General features: G+C 49.6%; 1 protein-coding gene across 2 annotated transcripts in view; it reads right to left on the bottom strand.

Moving 5' to 3' along the window:
• ATP13A3 (ATPase 13A3) overlaps positions 1-20,437 on the bottom strand; it is an 81,966-nt gene that overhangs the window by 20,988 nt on the left and 40,541 nt on the right. For both annotated transcript variants that reach the window (XM_032778134.2, XM_075069042.1), the window contains exons 15-20: positions 20,312-20,428; positions 19,204-19,221; positions 18,935-19,088; positions 18,695-18,815; positions 14,562-14,686; positions 5,086-5,264 (exon numbers count right to left, since the gene is read on the bottom strand). In XM_032778134.2, the coding sequence (XP_032634025.1) occupies positions 5,086-5,264; positions 14,562-14,686; positions 18,695-18,815; positions 18,935-19,088; positions 19,204-19,221; positions 20,312-20,428 (714 nt within the window). The remainder of the gene's footprint in view (positions 1-5,085; positions 5,265-14,561; positions 14,687-18,694; positions 18,816-18,934; positions 19,089-19,203; positions 19,222-20,311; positions 20,429-20,437) is intronic.

Here is a 20,437-nt window from a genome sequence, read left to right as displayed (position 1 = left end):
AGGGCTGGGGCGGATGGAACGGGAGCCCCGCACACACCACGGACTGATCCAGCCACCACTGTAGGGAGCCCCAGACATCTTGGGGAACGGTGACAATCATGTCCAAAGGATGTCTGGTTGGACGGTACTGTGCAATGAGCCAGGACTGGAGGGGCCTTAGACAGAGCCGTGCATAGCCCATGACAAACGTGCAGGCCGCCATGTGGCCCAAGAGAGTCAGGCAAGTGCGTACTGAGGTCAAGGGCGCTGCCTGCAGCCTTCGTATGATGGCCGTCATGGTTTGGAACCTCGATAGGGGAAGAACGGCTCTGGCCAGAGTGGAGTCCAGGATGGCGCCGATAAACTCTATCCTCTGAGTGGGGATTAGTGTTGACTTTTCCACATTGAGCATTAGGCCTAGGCTCACGAAAAGGCTTTTGACCATGTGGACGTGGCTGAGGACTTGTGTCTCTGAGGATCCCCGGATCAGCCAGTCGTCGAGGTATGGAAATACGTATATGCGACTGCGGCGGATGTAGGCGACGACCACAGCCATACACTTGGTGAACACTCTCGGGGCCGTGGAGAGGCCGAACGGGAGGACCGCAAATTGAAAGTGTCGGCGGTTGACCACGAACCGAAGGAACCTCCTGTGGGGCGGGAAGATGGCTATATGGAAGTAGGCATCTTGCATGTCGAGGGCAGCGTACCAGTCTCCAGGATCCAGGGATGGGATAATGGTCCCCAAGGAAACCATAAAGAACTTCAACTTTACCAGGTATCTGTTGAGTTCCCGCAGGTCGAGGATAGGCCTGAGGCCTCCCTTGGTTTTGGGGATCAGGAAATAGTGGGAATAAAACCCCTTGCCCCGCTCGCTCTCGGGAACCTCCTCTATGGCTCCTTTGACGAGGAGCGCTTGTACCTCCTGCAGGAGGAGTTGCTCGAGAGAGGGGTCCCTGAAGAGGGACGAGGGAGGGGGTGAAACAAATTGCAGATGGTATCCAAGTTCCAATGTGCGTAAGACCCAGCAGTCCGATGTTAGCCAGGACCACGCAGGGAGGAAAAACGAAAGACGGTTGGAAAAGGGAGGGGATGGATCTGCAAGAGAAACTGGTACATCACCCTCGGGCGTACCTTCAGAATGAAGGTTTCGGGCCCGAGGAAGGCTTGGAGGAGCTCTGGTTCTGTCCTCCATGGTTGCCTGATTGTCTACGGCGGCCATTTCTGTTTCGCCGCCTGGCGAAGTCCTGCCTCTGCCGGGGTTGGGGGTAGGGCCAGTGTTGTTGCTGAGGACGGAAGGGCCTGCGCTGGGTGACGGACGTATGCATCCCCAATGCGCGCATAATGACCCTATTGTCTTTTAGGCTTTGCAGCCTAGGGTCAGTCTTGTCAGAAAACAGGCCCTGGCCTTCAAATGGGAGATCCTGGATGGTATATTGGAGCTCCGGAGGAAGGCCAGAGACCTGTAGCCAGGAAATGCCTCACATGGTAACGCCAGACGCTAGAGTTCGGGTGGCCGAATCTGCGGCATCCAGAGAGGCTTGCAGGGAAGTTCTCGCGACCTTTTTCCCCTCATCAAGGATCGCAAAGAATTCCTGATGCGCATCTGGTGGAAGCAACTCCCTAAATTTGTCTGCTGCCACCCAGGTGTTATAACTGTAGTGGCTAAGGAGAGCCTGCTGATTCGACACCCAAAGCCGGAGGGCGTCCGCCGAGTAGACCTTTTGGCCGAGCAGGTCCATGCGCCTCACTTCCTTTGACTTTGGGGCTGGGGCCTGCTGACCATGGCGCTCCCTCTCGTTTACGGATTGAACGACGAGGGAACACGGGGGAGGATGAACATATAGATACTCAGATCCCTTCGAGGGTACCATGTACTTGCGTTCCACTCTGTGTGCAGCGGGGGGAACGGACGCCGGAGACTGCCAGATGGTAGTGGCATTAGCCTGAATAGTCCGGATAAAAGGAAGGGCGACTCGAGTGGGTGTGTCTGCAGACAGTATGCTCACTACAGGATCCTCAATTTCTGACACCTCCTCAGCCTGTAGGTCCATGTTTTGAGCCACACGCCTGAGGAGGTCCTGATGCGCCCTGAGGTCAAGTGGAGGAAGGCTGGTTGTTCCAGCCACTGCTTCATCTGGGGAGGATGATGAGGAGAGACCCGGCAGGAGTGGACCGGCAGGAGGCTCTGTCTGGAGCACTGCGTCCGACTCGGGAGGGAGTTCAGGTTCCTGAGGCTGAGACAACCTCTCCTCCATAGAGGAAGGAGGAGGACGGGAAAACGTGGCCTCCGGAGCCCTGTGCTCAGAGGCAGTGGAACGCTGGAGAATCTGCTGAGGGCCTTGGGTTTGATGGTAAGCCCAAGGTGTCCAGAATCCCCACTGCTGCGGTCCATGTTCCTGAGGTAGGGTTTCATGGAAAAGAGAAGCAGGCCCCTCGGTGTCCAGGGTGTACACGCTGTCCGCCTGCGAGGAGACAGACGGCTGGCGGGATGGCCAGCGAGGGGCCGAACGGGACTGATATGGGTCCCTCGCTCCTGACGGCGGAGACCTCCTCGGTGCCGGAGATCGGTGCCGGGAGTCATAACGATGCTGCAATTGAGACCGAGACCTGCCACCAGCTCGGTGCCGGGAGGTCGACCGGGATCTGGAACGCCGACGGTGGGAACGGCTTCTCGAGTCCCGGTGCTGGTAGCGATGGCTCGAGCCGGAGCGGTGCCGGGAGTATTGGGACCAGCGTGAGGAGGACCTGCGCCGCGAGTATGACCGGTACCGCCATGGTGAGCGGTGCCGGGACTGCGAGCGGCACCTGGATCGAGACCTGCCACGGGACCGGGAACAGTGCCGGGACTGCGATGGAGATCGGTGCCAGCTCGGTGAATCCAGAGACAGTGCTCTCATGGCTACAGGCTTGCCCTTAGACTGCAGAACCCGCACCGGAGGCACCGGGGGTTGAGGCAACGCAGGCTCGGACAGTGTGATGAGGTCCCTAGCCGAGGAGAATGTCTCTGGCGTAGATGGGACCGTCAGCTCGACCCTGGATCTTATTGGGGAGCTGTGAGGGACCGGACTCGACGGACCTCTCGGACCCGGAGTCGACGGGATTACCGGTATTGGTGCCGCGGCAGAAGTTGGTGCCGGGCGCTCCGTTCGAGCCTGCTTGGCCGGAGTGGAAGACGTCGAAGGTCTTTTGTCGGGCCCCGGTGCCGGGAAAGGCTGGTGCCGAGGCGTTTTCACAGTGCCGGCGCGGTCCAGTGCCGGAGTGGAGTCAGCGCTCGGTGCCGAGGACGAAGGGTGAAGTGCTGCCTCCATGAGGAGAGTCTTTAAGCGCTGGTCTCTCTCTTTCTTGGTCCACGGCTTAAAGGCCTTGCAAATGCGGCACTTGTCGGAAATGTGCAATTCCCCGAGGCACTTCAAGCAGGAGTCGTGGGGATTGCTCGTGGGCATCGGCTTCTTGCAGGCCGAGCACGGTTTGAACCCCAGCGAACCGGGCATGGGCCCGGTGCCAGGTGCGGGGGAGGGCTAAAGCCCAATCCCGCTAACTATGCACAACAAGTAAACAACTACTATAAAACTAATATTCTGTACTCTAACTATAACTATATACAACTAGTAGAACAACGAACAAGGAGAAGCTAGGGAAGTGGAGGACAGCTATGCCGCGCTCCATAGTTCCAACGACAGACACGGCGGAAAGAAGGAACTGAGGAGCGGACAGGCCGGCAGGGGTATATATCAGGCGCCATGGTGGCGCCACTCTAGGGGGTGACCTGCTGGAGTTGCTAGGGTAAAAGTCTTCCGACAAATGTGCACGCGCAGCGCGCACACCTAACTGGAATGGATATGAGCAATCACTCGAAGAAGTAGTAGCAGCTTTGGAAATACAGCTTTAATAAAGGTTGCTGAGAATTTTAATTTGAGCTGCAGAAAACCTTGTAAGATTAAATTACACATTTAATAGCAAAAATTCTACAGTTTATTACATAGTTAATTATAAATAAATATTTTAGAACAAGCCCTTTAATAAAAACAGATTTTTGATGTTTGAAAGAATCACCTGCAGCTGCAGCACCAATCTACCAGTTATTTTTTAACATGTGTTTAGAGTAACATTTGATATTTTACTGCTGGTTGGTTTTTTAACACTGAAAGCAGTAAGCAGAACTAGAGCATGCAGGGTCCCAGGGCACAAATGACATCGAGTCACAGGTCTCATGTGAGGATGCTGCTGTGTCTGGGGCCAGTCTCTGCAGTTTTTTGCTGCGTTGGAAAGGTGGTTGTTTAAGACACTACCCTGCAGCACTGATGACAAATGGTTTTTTTTTTAACTGACTCAAATGGGAATAAGATCAAGCCCTTAAATGGAGGCAATTTAACACTGTATAATATATCCTGGGATGGTGTCTTTATGCAGGCCAGTGTTCAGTAAAGCTGTTTGTCCTTAAGACAGGTTTCATTATATTTACTTTTCCCCCTGAAGAGGACAAAACCCAGCACTAAATAGATCTCAAGAGCAGAGATCGGTTTCAATGTAGTTTCATTATTTTAACGTACGCACGGTGCTTTGAAGAGGAGAACAACAATATAAATATCACTATTATTACTATCTATCTCTTAGCTGTACTTAATGCTAAGGGCCTTAAAATTATGCTGCTCTGCCACAGGTAGCTTATGGCTTACCAACCACACCGCTGGTCAAGATTTTGGTGTGCTGCCAATGAACAGCTTCTGCAATAGAGAGGCAAACCCTGTTGGCCAGCTGAGTGCATCTGACCCAGATTTCCTCAAATTTTCCCAAACAATTTTTCTAGACAGAAAATGAATCAACTCTGAGCTTTAGTTGTTAATTAAACCAAGCAGAGTTCAGTGAAAGACGAAATCACAGGAATTTCTTTCTCAAAACATTTTGCAGTTCTAAACCAGCCCCATATTATGAATGGCAGGATTGTGCTGTACTTCTGGGATTGCATTTCATTGGTAAGTTAAGTAGTGCACTTATTATGACTTGTACAACTATGTACTAGAATAATTTAAGGAAACTAAGGAAGTGAACTTAGCAGTGACTCTCAGGCTAACACGTGTCGAGATAAAGCAATGCAGAAATTACCTGTGAGTTAATGGCTGGTGATGAATTAGTGCATTTTGTGAGGGTATCTGCATAATGCCAGTTTATCCTGGCAACCTGCCCATCCTTTGGAGGTAGCGCTTCAGCAATAATGACCTTATCCTGAGGTAGAATCATTCCACAGTCTCTAGCCACAGAGATAGCAGTTAACATGTTATCACCTGTTAAGCAAGTAAAGTAAAAAAAGAGTTTAATTAAACAAACGGCAATATAGATGAACACCAGGAAAGGAACATACTTGAGTGAAACCTGCTTTAAAATAGCAGCAGCAGCAGATCTGTCTGACTGGCATCACTGACTTCCTTACAACAATTCAAATAAACAGATAGCCATGATATTGTACTTCCTGGTACTTAGTCTTAAGAGAAGAGTGAGGAGGGATCTGATATCAGCCTTCAACTACCTGAAGGGGGTTTCCAAAGAGGATGGAGCTCAGCTGTTCTCAGTGGTGGCAGAGGACAGAACAAGGAGCAATGGTCTCAAGTTGCAGGGGCGGGAGGGGGTCTAGGTTGGATAGTAGGAAAACCTATTTCACTAGGAGGGTGGTGAAGCACTGGCATGGGTTACCTAGGGAGGTGGTGGAATCTCCTTCCTTAGAGGTTTTTAAGGCCTGGCTTGACAAAGCCGTGGCTGGGATGATTTAGTTGGTGTTGGTCCTGTTTTGAGCAGGGGGCTGGATCAAATGACCTTCTGAGGTCCCTTCCAACCCTAATCTTCTATGATTATTAAATACCTACTATCATCAATTTCATTGTATTTGGGGGAGGAGGGCAGACAGAGATACAGCACTGAAAGTCTGTGCATGTTTCAGAGGGTACAGTTTGTTCTGGGGTACTTAGGAAGTACACATCCTTTTAAAAATATGGTCCAAAGTGACCTATGCAAGGTCATATGAAAAGCATGCCATATAACAGGCAATAAAATCCCAGTCCTGACTCTTTGTCCTTTCATTTATATAGCACCTTTCATTCCAGGACAATATATAATTGTGTTTGCTCATTTCCACCTACTTGTGTCTCTACGCCCTGACTAATCTGTCCAACATTTTAAATTACAACGATATTTCTAGCTTTCCTTGTGTTGCAGTTGCAATATCATCCTAGTCTGCGCAAACCTCACATAACTAAACCTGGGTGACCCACTTTGCTATTTCACAGCCAAATCTTTTTTCTTTTCTCTTCCAGGATAGTAATGTAAGTTGGTACGGTATCTTGTGTGTCTGAGTGTCATTTCTGCAAGATGTCCACTACCATTTCTATGGGTAACAGAAGTCCCATGTCTACTCCACACCTACCAAGATGTAAAAGCTATAAACAGAAATATTCCTGGAGAAAGAACGAAAGAGGCAGACGGACACACCACTTTTAACTCTACTGAAACACAGTGGAGCAGGAAAGTTTATTCAGAAGGACCATAGGTCAGATCAATTAATTCAATCAAAATAACTATCAATAAATCACATGAACACCACAGCATTGTTCATAGTTCACTCTTGGATATTATTAAAGTAAGGTAGAATTCTGGTATATCTATACAAAAATTTAAATTTTTCCCCTTCAAATGAATGCATAATTTTTAACAAATAGCACAAATCATATTAATGTGACTTTCCATTGCATCTTCCTTCCAAGCATCTCAAAAGTGCTTTATACATATTACTGAAATAAGCCTCATACAAAAACGGTTACCCATCTTTTAGTAACTGTTGTTCTTCGAGATGTGTTGTTCATGTCCATTCAAAGCAGCTGTGTGTGTGCTGCGTGAGCGCCAGCCGGAAGATTTTCCCCTAGTAGCATCTTTAGGGTCGGCCCTGGCACCCCCTGGAGTGGCGCCACCACGGCGCCCTATAAAGGGGCCCGCCGACCCTCCACCCCCTCAGTTCCTTCTTGCCGGCTGTCATAAATGGATAGGTAAGGTAAGGGTTAAGTTTCTTTTACCTGAAAAGGGTAACCGAACACCTGACCAGAGGACCAATCAGAGAACTGGATTGTTTAAAGTCAGGGGCAGAATTTGTATAACCGGGGTCTTGTTTGTTTTCTAGGCTAATGAGAAACAAGTCTCTTCTATCTCTCCAATACTCTCTAAAACATGCTGAAAGTACCCAGGAATCCGCAAAGTAATTCAGAACTATGATGGCTTGAGGTGTATTTACCTGTATGTTAATTGTTGTGCTGGTTAAATTGGGCCTCTTTTAAATCAGACCTGTTTTCTTTATATTTTCTTTAAGGGCAGAGCCGATTAGAGTTTCTTAATGCAAGAATGATTGTATTTATATTTCTTTACTTTTTTCTATAAAAAAGTTATCTTTAAACCGTGAAAGTTCTTCCTAAGGGAGGCCAGGGGAAAAGCCAGGCTGTGGGCTATTTTCCTATTGGGTCCAGGGAAAGAGCAACTACAGCGGAGAGACGAAGAATCTCTCTGGTCTCATGGGTGTCTACAGTTTTCCCTCGTTCCTGAGCAAGGGGGGTGGCCCGACTGCCCAGCTTGTGGGTATTTTGCATCTCCATTGTCCTGAGGAAAAGCAGAAAAGCTGGTTTTTTGGGTCACACAGGTTAGCCGCGAGGCAAGCCTGAGAAAGAAGGGAAGGGTTATTTCCCCGGCTTTTAGCACCAGGTATTGGGAAATCTGGGTGTCCCACCAGGAGGGTTGGGGACACCAGAGAGAGGAAAAGGGGGGATCAAGGCCCCATAGATAATTCCCTGAGCTGGTGGCAGCGAGAATATCCAGCTGGTAGTGAGCTTGGGGAAGTTTCAGTACAGCCCCCAAACTTTGGACGCAAAGTCCCAGATTTAGGGACGGACAGATGGTGGACCGAAAGTCAGGTCTGGGACTGGACGGACTAAGATACCACATGTGTGCAGCGATTGGGAAGTATAAATCCATAAGCCATAAGCTTACATTAATTTTTTCCCTGCTAGGCATAAGCAGGCAGAGGAATTGGGTTGTAAAGGCAGACAAATAAAATAATTTTTTCTTTTCGCCTGCTGTTTCAGCAGTTCGCATTTTTACAGGCTCATTAAAGAGAGCCCATTTTAAGAGTCATTGGCTGGAACAATAGCCTTCTCTTTCAGAGGGCTTGCTAGCAATCACACAGTCCCAGGGAGGAAGAGATTGGTTTTACAGACAGCAAAATTTTTTTTTCTTTCTCCTTGCTGCTCTCATAGCTAAGAAAACAACAAAGACCCCGAGTATACAAATTCTCGCCCCTGACTTTAAACAATCCAGTTCTCTGATTGGTCCTCTGGTCAGGTGTTCGGTTACCCTTTTCAGATAAAAGAAACTTAACCCTTACCTTACCTATCCATTTATGACACCGGCACTCCGACAGAGGGGCAGGAGGGTGGGTATTGGAATGGACATGAACAACACATCTTGAAGAACAACAGTTACTAAAAGGTGGGTAACCGTTTTTTCTTCGAGTGGTTGTTCATGTCCATTCCAAGCAGATGACTCACAAGCCTGAATCTAGGTGGTGGGGTCGGAGTTCACTGCTGACTGGAGAACTGCACGCCCGAAGGCTGCGTCATCCCTAGCCTGGTATGTGATGGCATAATGCGATGTGAACGTGTGGATGGAGGACCACGTGGCCGCTCTACAAATCTCCTGAGTCAGGATCTGAGCCAGGAATGCTGCAGAGGAGGCCTGCGCCCTAGTGGAGTAGGCTGTGACCGAAGGGACAGGGGTCTTAGCTATGCGGTAGCATTCCCGGATGCAGGTCACGATCCACGAAGAGATTCGCTGAGAGGAGACCGGGAGCCCTTTCATCCTATTCACCACCGCGATGAAGAGCTGCGTTGAGCATCTGAACAGCTTGGTACACTCGATGTAAACGGCTAAGGCCCTGCGGACATCTAGGGAATGTAACCTCCGCTCCTCACTGGAGGAGTGTGGTTTCGGATAAAAGACCGGGAGAAAGATATCTTGTCCCATGTCGAACTGTGAGACGACCTTGGGGAGGAAGGCCGGGTGAGGTCTAAGTTGGACCTTGTCCTTATAAAAGACAGTGTACAGGGGCTCGGATGTTAACACCCTGAGCCCCAACACCCTCCTGGCCAAGGTGATCGCCACCAGCAAGGTGGTCTTATACGACAAGTACAACAGGGAGCACGAAGCCAGGGTCTCAAAGGGAGGTCCCGAGAGGGTGGAGAGGACCAGACTCAGGTCCCAGGCAGGAGCTGGCTGACGAACATGTGGAAATAGCCTGTCCATATCCTTGAGGAAACGCCCTACCAGCGGGTTCGCAAACACCGAGACACCCTCCTCTCCCGGATGGAAAGCCGAGATGGCCGCCAAGTGAATGCGAATCGAGGAGAGGGAGAGGCCCAGTTGTCTGAGATGGAGCAAACAGTCTAGGATAATAGGGATTGGGACCCTCAGAGGACTGTGAACTCGCTGACCCGACCATATGGAGAAGTGCTTCCATTTGGCCCTGGTTGATGGTTTCCTACTACCAAGCAGTACTTGTCTGACCTGCTGGGAGCACTGCATCTCCACCGGGTTCAGCCATGGAGCATCCAGGCTGTGAGGTGGAGAGATTCCAGGTTCGGCTGGCGGAGGGAGCCCTGGTCCTGCGTGATCAGGTCCGGAAGCAGGGGCAGCGTCAGGGGCGCCTGAACAGACAAGTGCAGGAGTGATGTATACCAATGTTGGCGCGGCCATGCTGGAGCTATCAGAATTAACCGTGTGTGATCCCTGCGGATCTTCAAAATCACCCTGTGTATCAGAGGGATCAGAGGAAAGGCATAGAGCAGACTGACCCCCCAAGACTGGAGGAAGGCATCCGACAGGGACCCCTGACTGCGGCCCAGGAGGGAGCAGAATCGTCAGCACTTCGTTTTCCCTTGAGGCGAACAGGTCTAACTGGAGAAAGCCGCAGAGATGGAAGACTGAGCATACCATGTCCCGTCGGAGGGATCACTCGTGACCCCGGAACGAGCGGCTGAGGGTGTCCGCCAGGCTGTTCTGTTCTCCCGGAAGGTAGAACGCTGTCAGGTGGGTATCATTGTGGACGCAGAAATCCCACAATGCGAGGGCTTCCCTGCACAGGGGACAGGACCGTGCACCCCCCTGTTTGTTGATATAAAAGACTGCCGATGTGTTGTCTGAAAGGACTGAAACACATCTGCCGGCCAGGTGGGACCGGAAGGTCAAGCAAGCCAGGCAGACCGCTCTCAACTCTCTAACACTGATATGCAACTCGAGGTCCTCTGGCGACCACAAGCCCTGTGTCCTGAGATTTCCCAGGTGTGCTCCCCAACGCCGATCCGAGGCATCCGTTACCAGAGGGGGGGCGTTGAGGGGCGGCAAAGGGGACGTCCATGCACACTTTTTGCAGGTCGAGCCACCACCATAGCGAACTCAGCACCAAGGGGGGAATGGACACCACTGAGTCCAAGGGGTCCCTGGCCGGGCGGTATACTGTCGCTAAGCAGGAGTGTAGCGGGCGAAGCCGGAGTCTGGCATGATTTACCACATAGGTGCACGCTGCCATGTGACCCAACAGCTGGAGGCAGATCCGCGCCGTGGTAATCTGGGCATACTGCAGTCCGAGGATGAGCTCGGAAATTGCGTGGAACCTGGATTCTGGAAGGAACGCTCTGGAGTGGGTGGAGTCCAGAACCGCCCCTATGAACACTATTCATTGCGTAGGAGACAAGGTGGACTTGACTTCGTTCAAGAGGAGATCGAGATTGAGAAAGGTTTGCCCGATGAACAACACCTGAGCCTCCACCTGCTCATTGGTGTGGCCCTTTATGAGCCAATCGTCCAGGTAGGGGAATACGGGGATGCCCTGCCTGTGCAGGAAGGCCGCCACAACTGCCATGCACTTCGTGAAGACCATTGGGGCGGCTGACAGGCCAAACGGGAGCACCGTGAACTGCAGATGGGCATTGGCCACGACAAACCTGAAGTACCGACGGTGTCTGGGAATTATGGCAATGTGGAAATAAGCGTCCTTTAAGTCAAGGGCGGCGTACCAATCTCCTGGATCCAGGGAGGGAATGATCGAGGACAGAGAAACCATGCAGAACTTGAGCTTTTGTACAAACTTGTTCAGTCACTGCAAGTCCAGGATGGGTCTCAGGCCCCCTTTTGCCTTCGGTATTAGGAAATACCAGGAGTAGAAGACTTTGCCCCTGAGCTCTTGAGGGACTTCCTCCACAGCCCCTGCCTCCATGAGGGACTGCACTTCTTGAATTAAAAGTTGCTTGTGAGATGGGTCCCTGAAGAGGGACGGGGAGGGGGGCTGGTGTGGCAGGAGGGAGGAAAACTGGATAGAATATCCTCTCTCTACCATGCGGAGCACCCAGCTGTCCGACGTGATTCAGGAACAGGGACGGTAGAAGGGGACAGACGTGACCCAAAGGTAGGGGTAGAAGGATCCAGAGTCTCGATAGGTAGGTCGCCCTCGACCGTACCATCAAACAGGGGGCCTAGGCCCCAATGACAGTCTCGGCTGACGGGATACCTGGCCGGAGGGGTGGCGTTGGTGACGCCTCCTGCCATTTCTGCCCCACCTGTGCCCTAGCTCCTGGCGAGTCTGAGGCTGGTAGGGGCGTGGGGCCTAAACTGCCTGCGCTGGGTCGAGGGGTATGTAAGCCCAGTGAGCGAAGCATGCCCCTCGAGTCCTTTAGGCTATGGAGATGCTTGTCTGTTTTTTCTGAAAACAGCATCTGCTCCTCGAAGGGGAGGTCCTGAATGGTCTGCTGGACCTCATAGGGAAGGCCTGAGACCTGGAGCCAGGCTCCCCGCCTCATGACCAGGCTCGTGGCCAGGGTGCGCGAGGCTGAGTCCGCTGCATCTAGGGTCGCCTGGAGAGAGGCTCGGGAGATCAGTTTCCCCTCCTCCATCAGGGTCGAAAACTCTGACCTCGAGTCCTGGGGGAGGAGCTCCGTAAACTTTGACATGGTTGAACATGTGTTACGACCATATCGGCTTTCGATCGCCTGTTGGTTGGCAATACGGAGTTGTAGGCCTGCCATAGAGTACACCTTTCTACCAAAGAGATCGAGTCTTCTGGGGTCCCTGTTCTTTGGTGTTGACCCCTGAAAACCTTGACGCTCCTGTTGGTTGGCTGCGTCCACCACCAGAGAGTCCGGGGGGGGAGGTGTGAGTGTACAAGTGTTCGTGCCTCTTAGAGGGGATGAAGTAGCGCCATTCCATTCTCTTGGCAGTAGGGGCCAGTAAGGCTAGCATCTGCCATAAGGTGTGAGACGTATCTGCTATGGTCTTGATTAACGAAAGAGCCACCCTGGATGGCACTGAGGGAGCCAGGATGTCTACCACCGGATTCGTGTCCACCTCAATTTCCTCAGCTTGGATTGCGAGGCTCTGAACCGCTCGCCTGAGCAGTTGTTGGAGGATCTGAGTGTCCTCCAGGGCCGGTGCTGCAGTCGTGCCCAAGACCACTTCATCCAGGGAGGAAGATGAGGAAATTACTTGGATTGGCCCTTCCTTAAGTGCACGTAGCCCTTCAGGGTCCTGTGGCACACGGTACTGTGGTTGCAGGGTTGGTTCCGATTCTAAATGTGGCACCGCGACCGGTACCGGGGTAGACAGCGAGCGGCTTGGCGTATTCAGCGGTGCCTGTTGAGCCCAAACTGTAGTTGCTGCTGGTGTCGCTGCCCAGCTAGGGGGTGCTGAACTTGAATATGGCACACCCTTACCCGGCGACGGTGCCAGTGGAGGAGGCAACTGCGCCGCGGCCACCGATGCCGAGAAGACGGAGGCCGACCTTGATCGAAGACTACACGCCTGGCCTAGCGACTGGTGGTAGACCCAGGGGGTCCAAAACAGCCACTGTAAGGGCAAATGCCATTGTTGCTGCCACTGTGAGTAACGACCGAAACTGATCTCCTTCTCTGCAACCGGCTGGAGCAGTAGGAATCTGCCTCTGAGTCTGAAGTCTCTGAGTAAGAGGATCTGGGGGGAGCAGCACCCCATGCCGCCGGAGAGCGATGCTGAGGCGGAGGGGAGCCTCCTATCTGGTCCGGTGCCGCCCGGGTGGCGCAGGGCGGAGAGGGAGGCGACATCATGGCCGGCTTGCCCCTAGACTGTACTGGGGGACGAGCTATGGTCGACAACTCCCTACTACGGTGCAGGAAAGCTGGCGCCAGGAGTCCCATCAAATCTGAGGCCACCTCGAATGCCTCCGGAGGCGCAAATCTCTGCTGAGGTCCGGGGATCTAGGCTGGTCCAGACTCAACCGCCCTCTCTGCGGTGCAGGAGTCGACGGAGCAGCTGAGGGCTGTAGCCCAGCCTGTCCGCTTGCACCCGTGGATGGCGTCTGCCTCTGGGGGTCCTGGTGGGGTGACCGTTCGCTCACCAGCTTCCTCTTCTTAGCGGGCACCAGAGACGGTGAGCGGTGCCACACTGAAGCTGACTTCCTATGACCCGACTCCGTTCGGGGCCGGGTTTTAGAAGACTTGAGCTGGGCCCTAAGTTCTGATGTCGATGCCGGGGCCTCTGCACCGAGGAAGATGCACTGGGCACCGCATCGGCCGGTTCCTGGTCCGAGGGTGGCCGCAGGGCAGCCTCCATCAGGAGGACTAAGTCTTTGAGCTCTGTCTTTGAGAGTTCTTGGGCGGAAGCCCCTGCAGACAGAGCACCGGTCCTTTTGGTGGCTCTCTCTGAAGCACCTCAAACAAGCAGAGTGCGGGTCACTCTTGGGCATGAACTTCCCGCAGTCTTTGCAGAGTTTAAACCCGGGGGACCTCGGCATGCCCCAACGGGCAACAAAACGTGTGGGGGGAACCCCCCAACTACCAAGAACTATATACAAATGACCTAAGTAAACTAACTATATACACGGATTATACACGAGGCTAGGACACTGCTAACTTGCTATGCGCAAGAGAAGTTCCAGTTAGCCGTCACCAGCGGTAAGCAGGAACTGAGGGGGTGGAGGGTCGGCGGGCCCCTTTATAGGGCGCCTTGGTGGCGCCACTCCAGGAGGCGCTAGGACCGACCCTACGGACGCTGCTAGGGGAAAATCTCCCGTCTGGCGGGCACACGGCGCACACACACCTGCTTGGAATGGACATGAACAACCACTCGAAGAACTCCTCCTTTTACAGACGGGGAACTGAGGCACAGACGGTTAGACAACGTGCCCCAGGCCACACAAGGAGTATACAGCAGAGTACGGAACAGAATCTAGATCTTCTGGCTCTTAGTCTTGTGGGTTGTCACAAGATCATACTTCCTCTCTTCAGATACCAAAAGCAGAAATGTTATTGTCCCTGTCTCGTCTTGTTTCTGTACAATATCAAACTTTTTCTCTATAAGAGAGACTGAACTTGGACCAGAGAAACTAAATACAACTCAGCTTTACACTCTGGATGTCAAATGTAACAACCCACATAGAACATATAATACATAGACGGGAAAAAGAATTAAAGCCTTTCAAAACAATACATTTATTTGTTCCCAAAATGTTGGATTAACTATATTCTAACCTGTGACCATGACAGTGCGAATGTTGGCTTTATGCAAGTCTTCAAGTACAGCAGGGGTTTCTTGCTTTAGTTTGTTTTGCATTATAATTAACCCCATAAAATCCATGTTGCTTTCAATGGCATCTCTGTAACAACAGGGAAAAAACATTTTCAGAAAAATTACAGCTAATTGATGTAGGGTGGATTGCTTTTTTTTTTTTTAATAATGTGACTATGCTTTTATGGCAAAGCAAAGAGAAAGATTTTATTTTTAATTGTGAAAAATAATAAAAAGATTCATCCTCATAAGCAATTTGAGAAATAATTTCTGTTAATTTTTAATTAGTTTATTTATTTAAGGGGAAAAAAATGTAATCACAAAAGTGGAAAAGAAGTCACTCATTTTCTGCAGTAACTGCATTTCGTTGAGATGCGTGTCCCTGTGGGTGCTTGTGCACCTCTGGAGTCCTTGATCCGAGATTTTCTGTCCATTCAGCCCGTGCACGCGCGCTATAGAATCTCATGCCACACACAAGGGCATATAGGGCTGCATATTTTTTTACATTTATCTGGAGACCCAAATCGAGGAAGAGAGAGAGAGTTGTCTGGGGAAATTAGTACCTTTTTGTAAGATTAACCCTTGAGTAGCCAGTTATCGAGATATGGGAAAAATCAAATTACTCCTTGCCAAAGGTAAGCAGTGCCTACTGCTAGACTCTTTGAGAACATCCTTGGGGCTGAACAGAGATCAAAAGGAAGCACTCGATATTGAAAATGATCCTGGGCCATAGTGTTTCCTCTGTGCAGGATGTATTGCAGTAGGGAAATAGGTGTCCTGTAGACTGAGCACCAAAAAACAATTCTCCTGCTTCTAGAGAAGGGATAATAACTGCCAGAGTCACCATCCCAAACTTTTGAGACTTTATAAATTTGTTCAGTCATCTTAGTTCTAAGATTGGTCTCAACTCCCTGTCCTTCTGTGGCATGAGAAAATACTTTGAGTAAAACCTTTCCCCCTCGTGAGGGGATGGGACCAGTTTGGTCGCTCCTAAATGATGGAGCGAGTATACCTCTTGACTCTGTACAGTCTTATAAGCGGGATCCCCGACTCTCTTGTCTGTTTTAATATGCTGCCAGGCCTGTTGGAGATGGGAAAGATCCAAAAGTGATGGCAAAAGTTTGCAGCTTGCAAACTAGAGGTGAGGGAGGGGTCAACCCTCAACCAACCCAAACTGTTGTTTCAATGATAACTGGGTACTCACTGAAGGGGCTGGGATGCTCTTTGCCTCTGGAATTTGTCTCTTTCTAAAGGATTCAGTGATTCTGTGAAATCCAGAGAACTGGGCTCGGCACAGTCTCTGTGCTGTCTGAGACCTGCTAAATCTCCTCTTGTTCATAGGAATGTATATACCAAGAGACATCAATGTAGCCCGGTAGTCCTTCCGCGTGTGCAGAGACTTGTCTATAGTTCCCAAGAAGAGCTTCTGACTATCAAACTGCAGGTCCTCAATAGTATTCTGAAGCTTTCTTGGGAACCCTGACAGCTGGAGCCACAATGCCCGTTGCCTGACAACTGCTTTGGTGATGGTTCTGGTGGCAGTGTCTGGGCCATGTAAGGACACTTGGAGAAAGGCTCCAGCTAATAACTGACCCTCCTTAATGATGGCCTGGAAGTGCTTTCTATGCTCCTGTGGAAGATGATCAATAAAGACTGCAAAACTGACTGATAGTTTAAAATCCGAAATGGTAAGGTCACGGATGAACTGGCCTTTTTGCCAAAAAGGTCTAAACTCTTCTGGTCGTTATCATAAGGAGTAGACCTGGAGTAATACTGGCTACCCTGCTCATTTATGGCATCCACCAGCAGGGAATTAGATGGGGGATGGGAAAATAAAAATTCTGAGTCCCTGGGGAGGACAGAATATTTCTTATCTGCTTGTTTACCAGTTTGTGGGATAGTGGCAGGAGTTTGCCACACTGTCTTTACTGGATCCTGAAGCACTTCATTAATGGGTAGCACAATTCAGGTGGGTGTTGCCAACTGTAGAACGTCCAGGAGTTTGTGCTGTGAGTCTTTACCCTCCGCAAGAGGTAACTGGAGGGTGTCAGCCATCTTCTTCAGAAGGTCCTGGAACTGGTGAAAACTGTTGGCCATCGATGGTAACGGAGTCATGACTGAATTGTCCAGAGATGAAGACGAAATAGGAGTTTGAGGGGTAGCCTTTGTCTGTCCTGGCCTCTTGTTTTCAAAGGTCTCCTCGTGTTGGGGGTTTGGTGGTGGAGACTGTGTAACTCATCTCCCAGTGCAATGGACCCAGATGTCTGGCAAATTGCTATTTATGCACTGCCCAAGGATCCCAGCATGTCCATTGGCAGGCCCAGATAACGGGAGGATGGTACCCAGGACTGATCCCACCATCCCAGATGTGGGGAAGAATCCTTATTGAAGAATGGGTTCCTGAAACAATGTGGAGGGAACCCCACACTGAGAGGGGGGAACTGACTGAATGTCTCCTTCATCCTCCTCAATGTCCTCCAATGGGGGTCCCCCCACAACAGAAAATGGCAGAGAATCCTGTGGTACCCGGAAGCAACGGCAATCCAGACACCAGGGTCTCAGTCCCAAGAGTTGTTTGGTACACATAAGCCGAGGGGACATCAGCTTGCCTAACACTGATACATCCTGGGAGTAGCAGACTTCCTCCTGTGCGAAATGGGTTGAGATTGATGCAGCAGTTGAGGTGGATGGTACTGTTGATCTGGAGCACATAGGTGTCAGGGCTAAAGGTGTCTGGCACTGTGATTTTGCTGGTGCTGATGGAGCTGAGTGTGAAGGCACCATTAATAAGTCTGATACAGATGGTGCTGTTCTAGATGAGTATATGCCCTTGGCCTTGCTGTCCTTCTACACAGTACCCAGGGCCTGCTAGTGCCATGCTTCTCTGAAGTGCTCTGGCATCTCTCGGCCCTGCTGGTACTGGAAGAAGAGTCATTCATCTCCACAGTACCAAACTGAGAGGTCGAAGATTGACACCGCAGACTTAGCAGGGGACTGAGGCCTTTTGGGAGCCAGCTTCATGTGGTGGGAGACCTGGGACAAGGTTGAAGGGGCCCTGCGTCTGTCCAGAAACAGATGTATGCAGGGATCTGCTGACCATACTCAGAAGCAGGTTGAAGGGAGCATTCCATCATCGGAAGGTTCAATTTGGTCTCCCAATTCTTCTGTGCTCTAGGATTTGAGAGCCAGGCAAAAGTTACCCTTCTGGAACTCTCCCAAGCAACACACACACTTAGAGTGGCCATCACTGACTGAGATGGCCTCCCAACAAGAGAGGCAGTGTTTGAAAACTGGCAAAGCAGGCATGCCAACCAGACCAAACGAGCTCCCTCCAAAAAAGGGGGGGAAGGGAGAGGAAAATACCCACAACTCTCACTAGTATCTAATTAATTCTATAATAACAGCAACTAACACTAACTAAACACTAAACTAACTACACATCAACAATAAAACGCCCTGAGGCATGCAAACAGCGGACACACTAGAGCCCGTCTCAGGCAGAGGCAGTAGAGAAGAAATGGAGGGCAGTTCACCCACAGAGCCCTATATACATGCAGTGCGTAGCACATGGCTGCATAGACCTCACGTGGGCCAAACGTCCACCGCTAATGGAAAATCTCCAATCGAGGACTCCAAAGGCATACGAACACCCAAAGTGTAGCACCCACAGGGACATTACTTGAAGCAGCAGTGGCAGCTTTTTAAAAAATATCTATGTCTAGAAAGTATTTCTCAGGGAAGAAACTAAAGTGAATTTTGGCTTTACAAAGAGAGCATCTTATGGAATACTTTGAAAGTCATTAGAATTATAGCCACTTTTGTGTCTTTGTTTCAAAGCCACAACTTTAATTACTTTATCATCAAAAGAAACTTGTTTGCCTTAGGCTTCTCTGCCTAATGTCCAAGATACCAACATCACTGCACAGTACTGCAGGTGAGTAGACACAGAAGAAAGAGCTAGACAGGATGTAATTTAGGTAGAACCAAAATAAGCAGCCTCAGGCGATTCAAGTAGTATAAAGAATGCAAATAGTGCATGTTTTAGTACGAATTGTCTTAAATATGTTAGTTCTCAACTAAAAGTAGCCCCTCTTACCTGTTAATATTCTGGACTTTGTGCCATGAAAGTTTTGATTCCAATTTTCTGTGAGCAAGAGCAATAACTCTGAAGCCCTGCTTAGTGTAGTCTTCCAAAATGGTTTCAAAATCAACAGGAACTTTAAAAAAATAAAATAAAATAAAATAAAATAAAATAAAATAAAAGGCAATTACTGAATTATTAAAACCTTCCATATCACATCTGAACTCTATGAGAAAAGTCAGTTTATTCCTTTACCTGTTTCTTGTTTGCACAAACTGGCAATCACCTCTGGGGCACCTTTCATGAACGCATCCATTCTCTTCTCCCCTAGCACTCTTGCTACTACACACATGCGTTGCAAAGCAGAAGAAAATGGAAACTGACGCACAATTCCAATCTCATAACTGGCCTGTATAATTAATCAGAGACAACAAAGAAGGAGAGTTGCTGGGCATATCTATCCCCTTTATTTTTATTTTCTTAAAAGGCATTTTCTTAGGAAAAGGGAAAATATTCGCACTTACCGAGAGCTCAAATAGTTCCTACAAAAGACACACAAAAAAATATTTTGTTTCTAACAATCTATTACAGAGCTTCATTTCAAAGCTATATTTCCAGTGCTATTATCAGATATATATCATATCAGTAATACATCTGAATAATATGATATGGCAGTTGCATCCACAAGATAGATTTTCAATTTAAACAGCACTGTATTATAATTAGGTTTCACAAGTTTAATATTAATGCCTTGCATTTATATAGTGTCTTTCACCCCAAATGATCCCAACGCACTTCACAAACATGGTGTAATAGTGAAAGCACGAATCTGGCATCGATAGATAAGAATTTTATTCCCAGTTTTGCCACAGAGGTGCTGTGTGTTCCCGTGCCTCAGTTCTTCCACATGGGGAGAAAACTTGCCCACTTCAGAGGGTGGTGAGGTATAACGCATTAGAGTTTGAAAAGCGTTTGGGGCATATCTATGCAGCAAAGAAAACCTGTGCCTGGCCCACGCCGGCCAACTCAGGCTCACAGGGCACGGGCTGCAGGGCTGTTTCACTGTTGTGCAGACTTCCAGGCTCAGGCTGGAGTTTGGGTTCTGGGACCCTCCCCGTACACCCTTAGAGACTCATGGATTGAAGGTGCTAGAGAATTGCTAAGTATTATTCCTTATTGCTATAAATTCAGCACTGTTATACAAATTAAAATGCAGAACCCTGTTGTGAAACGTGGTATGAGTTAAACCATGCACTCCCAACTCCACTCAACAACTAAGTGCAGCTAATACATGGGGAGCATACAGAGGCAAACTAGTTACCATGTAAGATACCTAATTGTTTCAAAAAGCAACATAGTATCTTTAAAACAACCAGAAGTGATCAGAGCATCATCATACTGATGCATTAATTTGGCATCAAGGAGTAGTGCCATCTACCCAATCACCAACTCCTGCAATACCTGAGTGCTCCCTATATTTTCCCGTCAAAGTAGTGATCAGTCCTGATCCTGTTTAGGATTAAATCTGCAGGACCACAATACAGAGGAATATGCATCCACTCTTCACTCCTCTAATGAGCTAAAGAACAGAATGCATGCAGAACAGATTTATATTTGCTTGAAATTTTGTACCATTTCTTGATTTGTGGCAGGTTTGGATTCTGGAAAAAACTGTTTCGGAGGTCGAACCACGGTTGGCATTATTCGATTATGAAGAGCTGTTTCCTCTTCAGTTGCTTCTTCAAGAATCTGAATGAA

The sequence above is a fragment of the Chelonoidis abingdonii genome, chromosome 8 (assembly GCF_003597395.2).
Source record: "Chelonoidis abingdonii isolate Lonesome George chromosome 8, CheloAbing_2.0, whole genome shotgun sequence".
Lineage (NCBI taxonomy): Eukaryota > Metazoa > Chordata > Testudines > Testudinidae > Chelonoidis > Chelonoidis abingdonii.
Note: the sequence above shows the minus strand (reverse complement) of the source record. Positions and strands in the feature narration are given on the sequence as shown.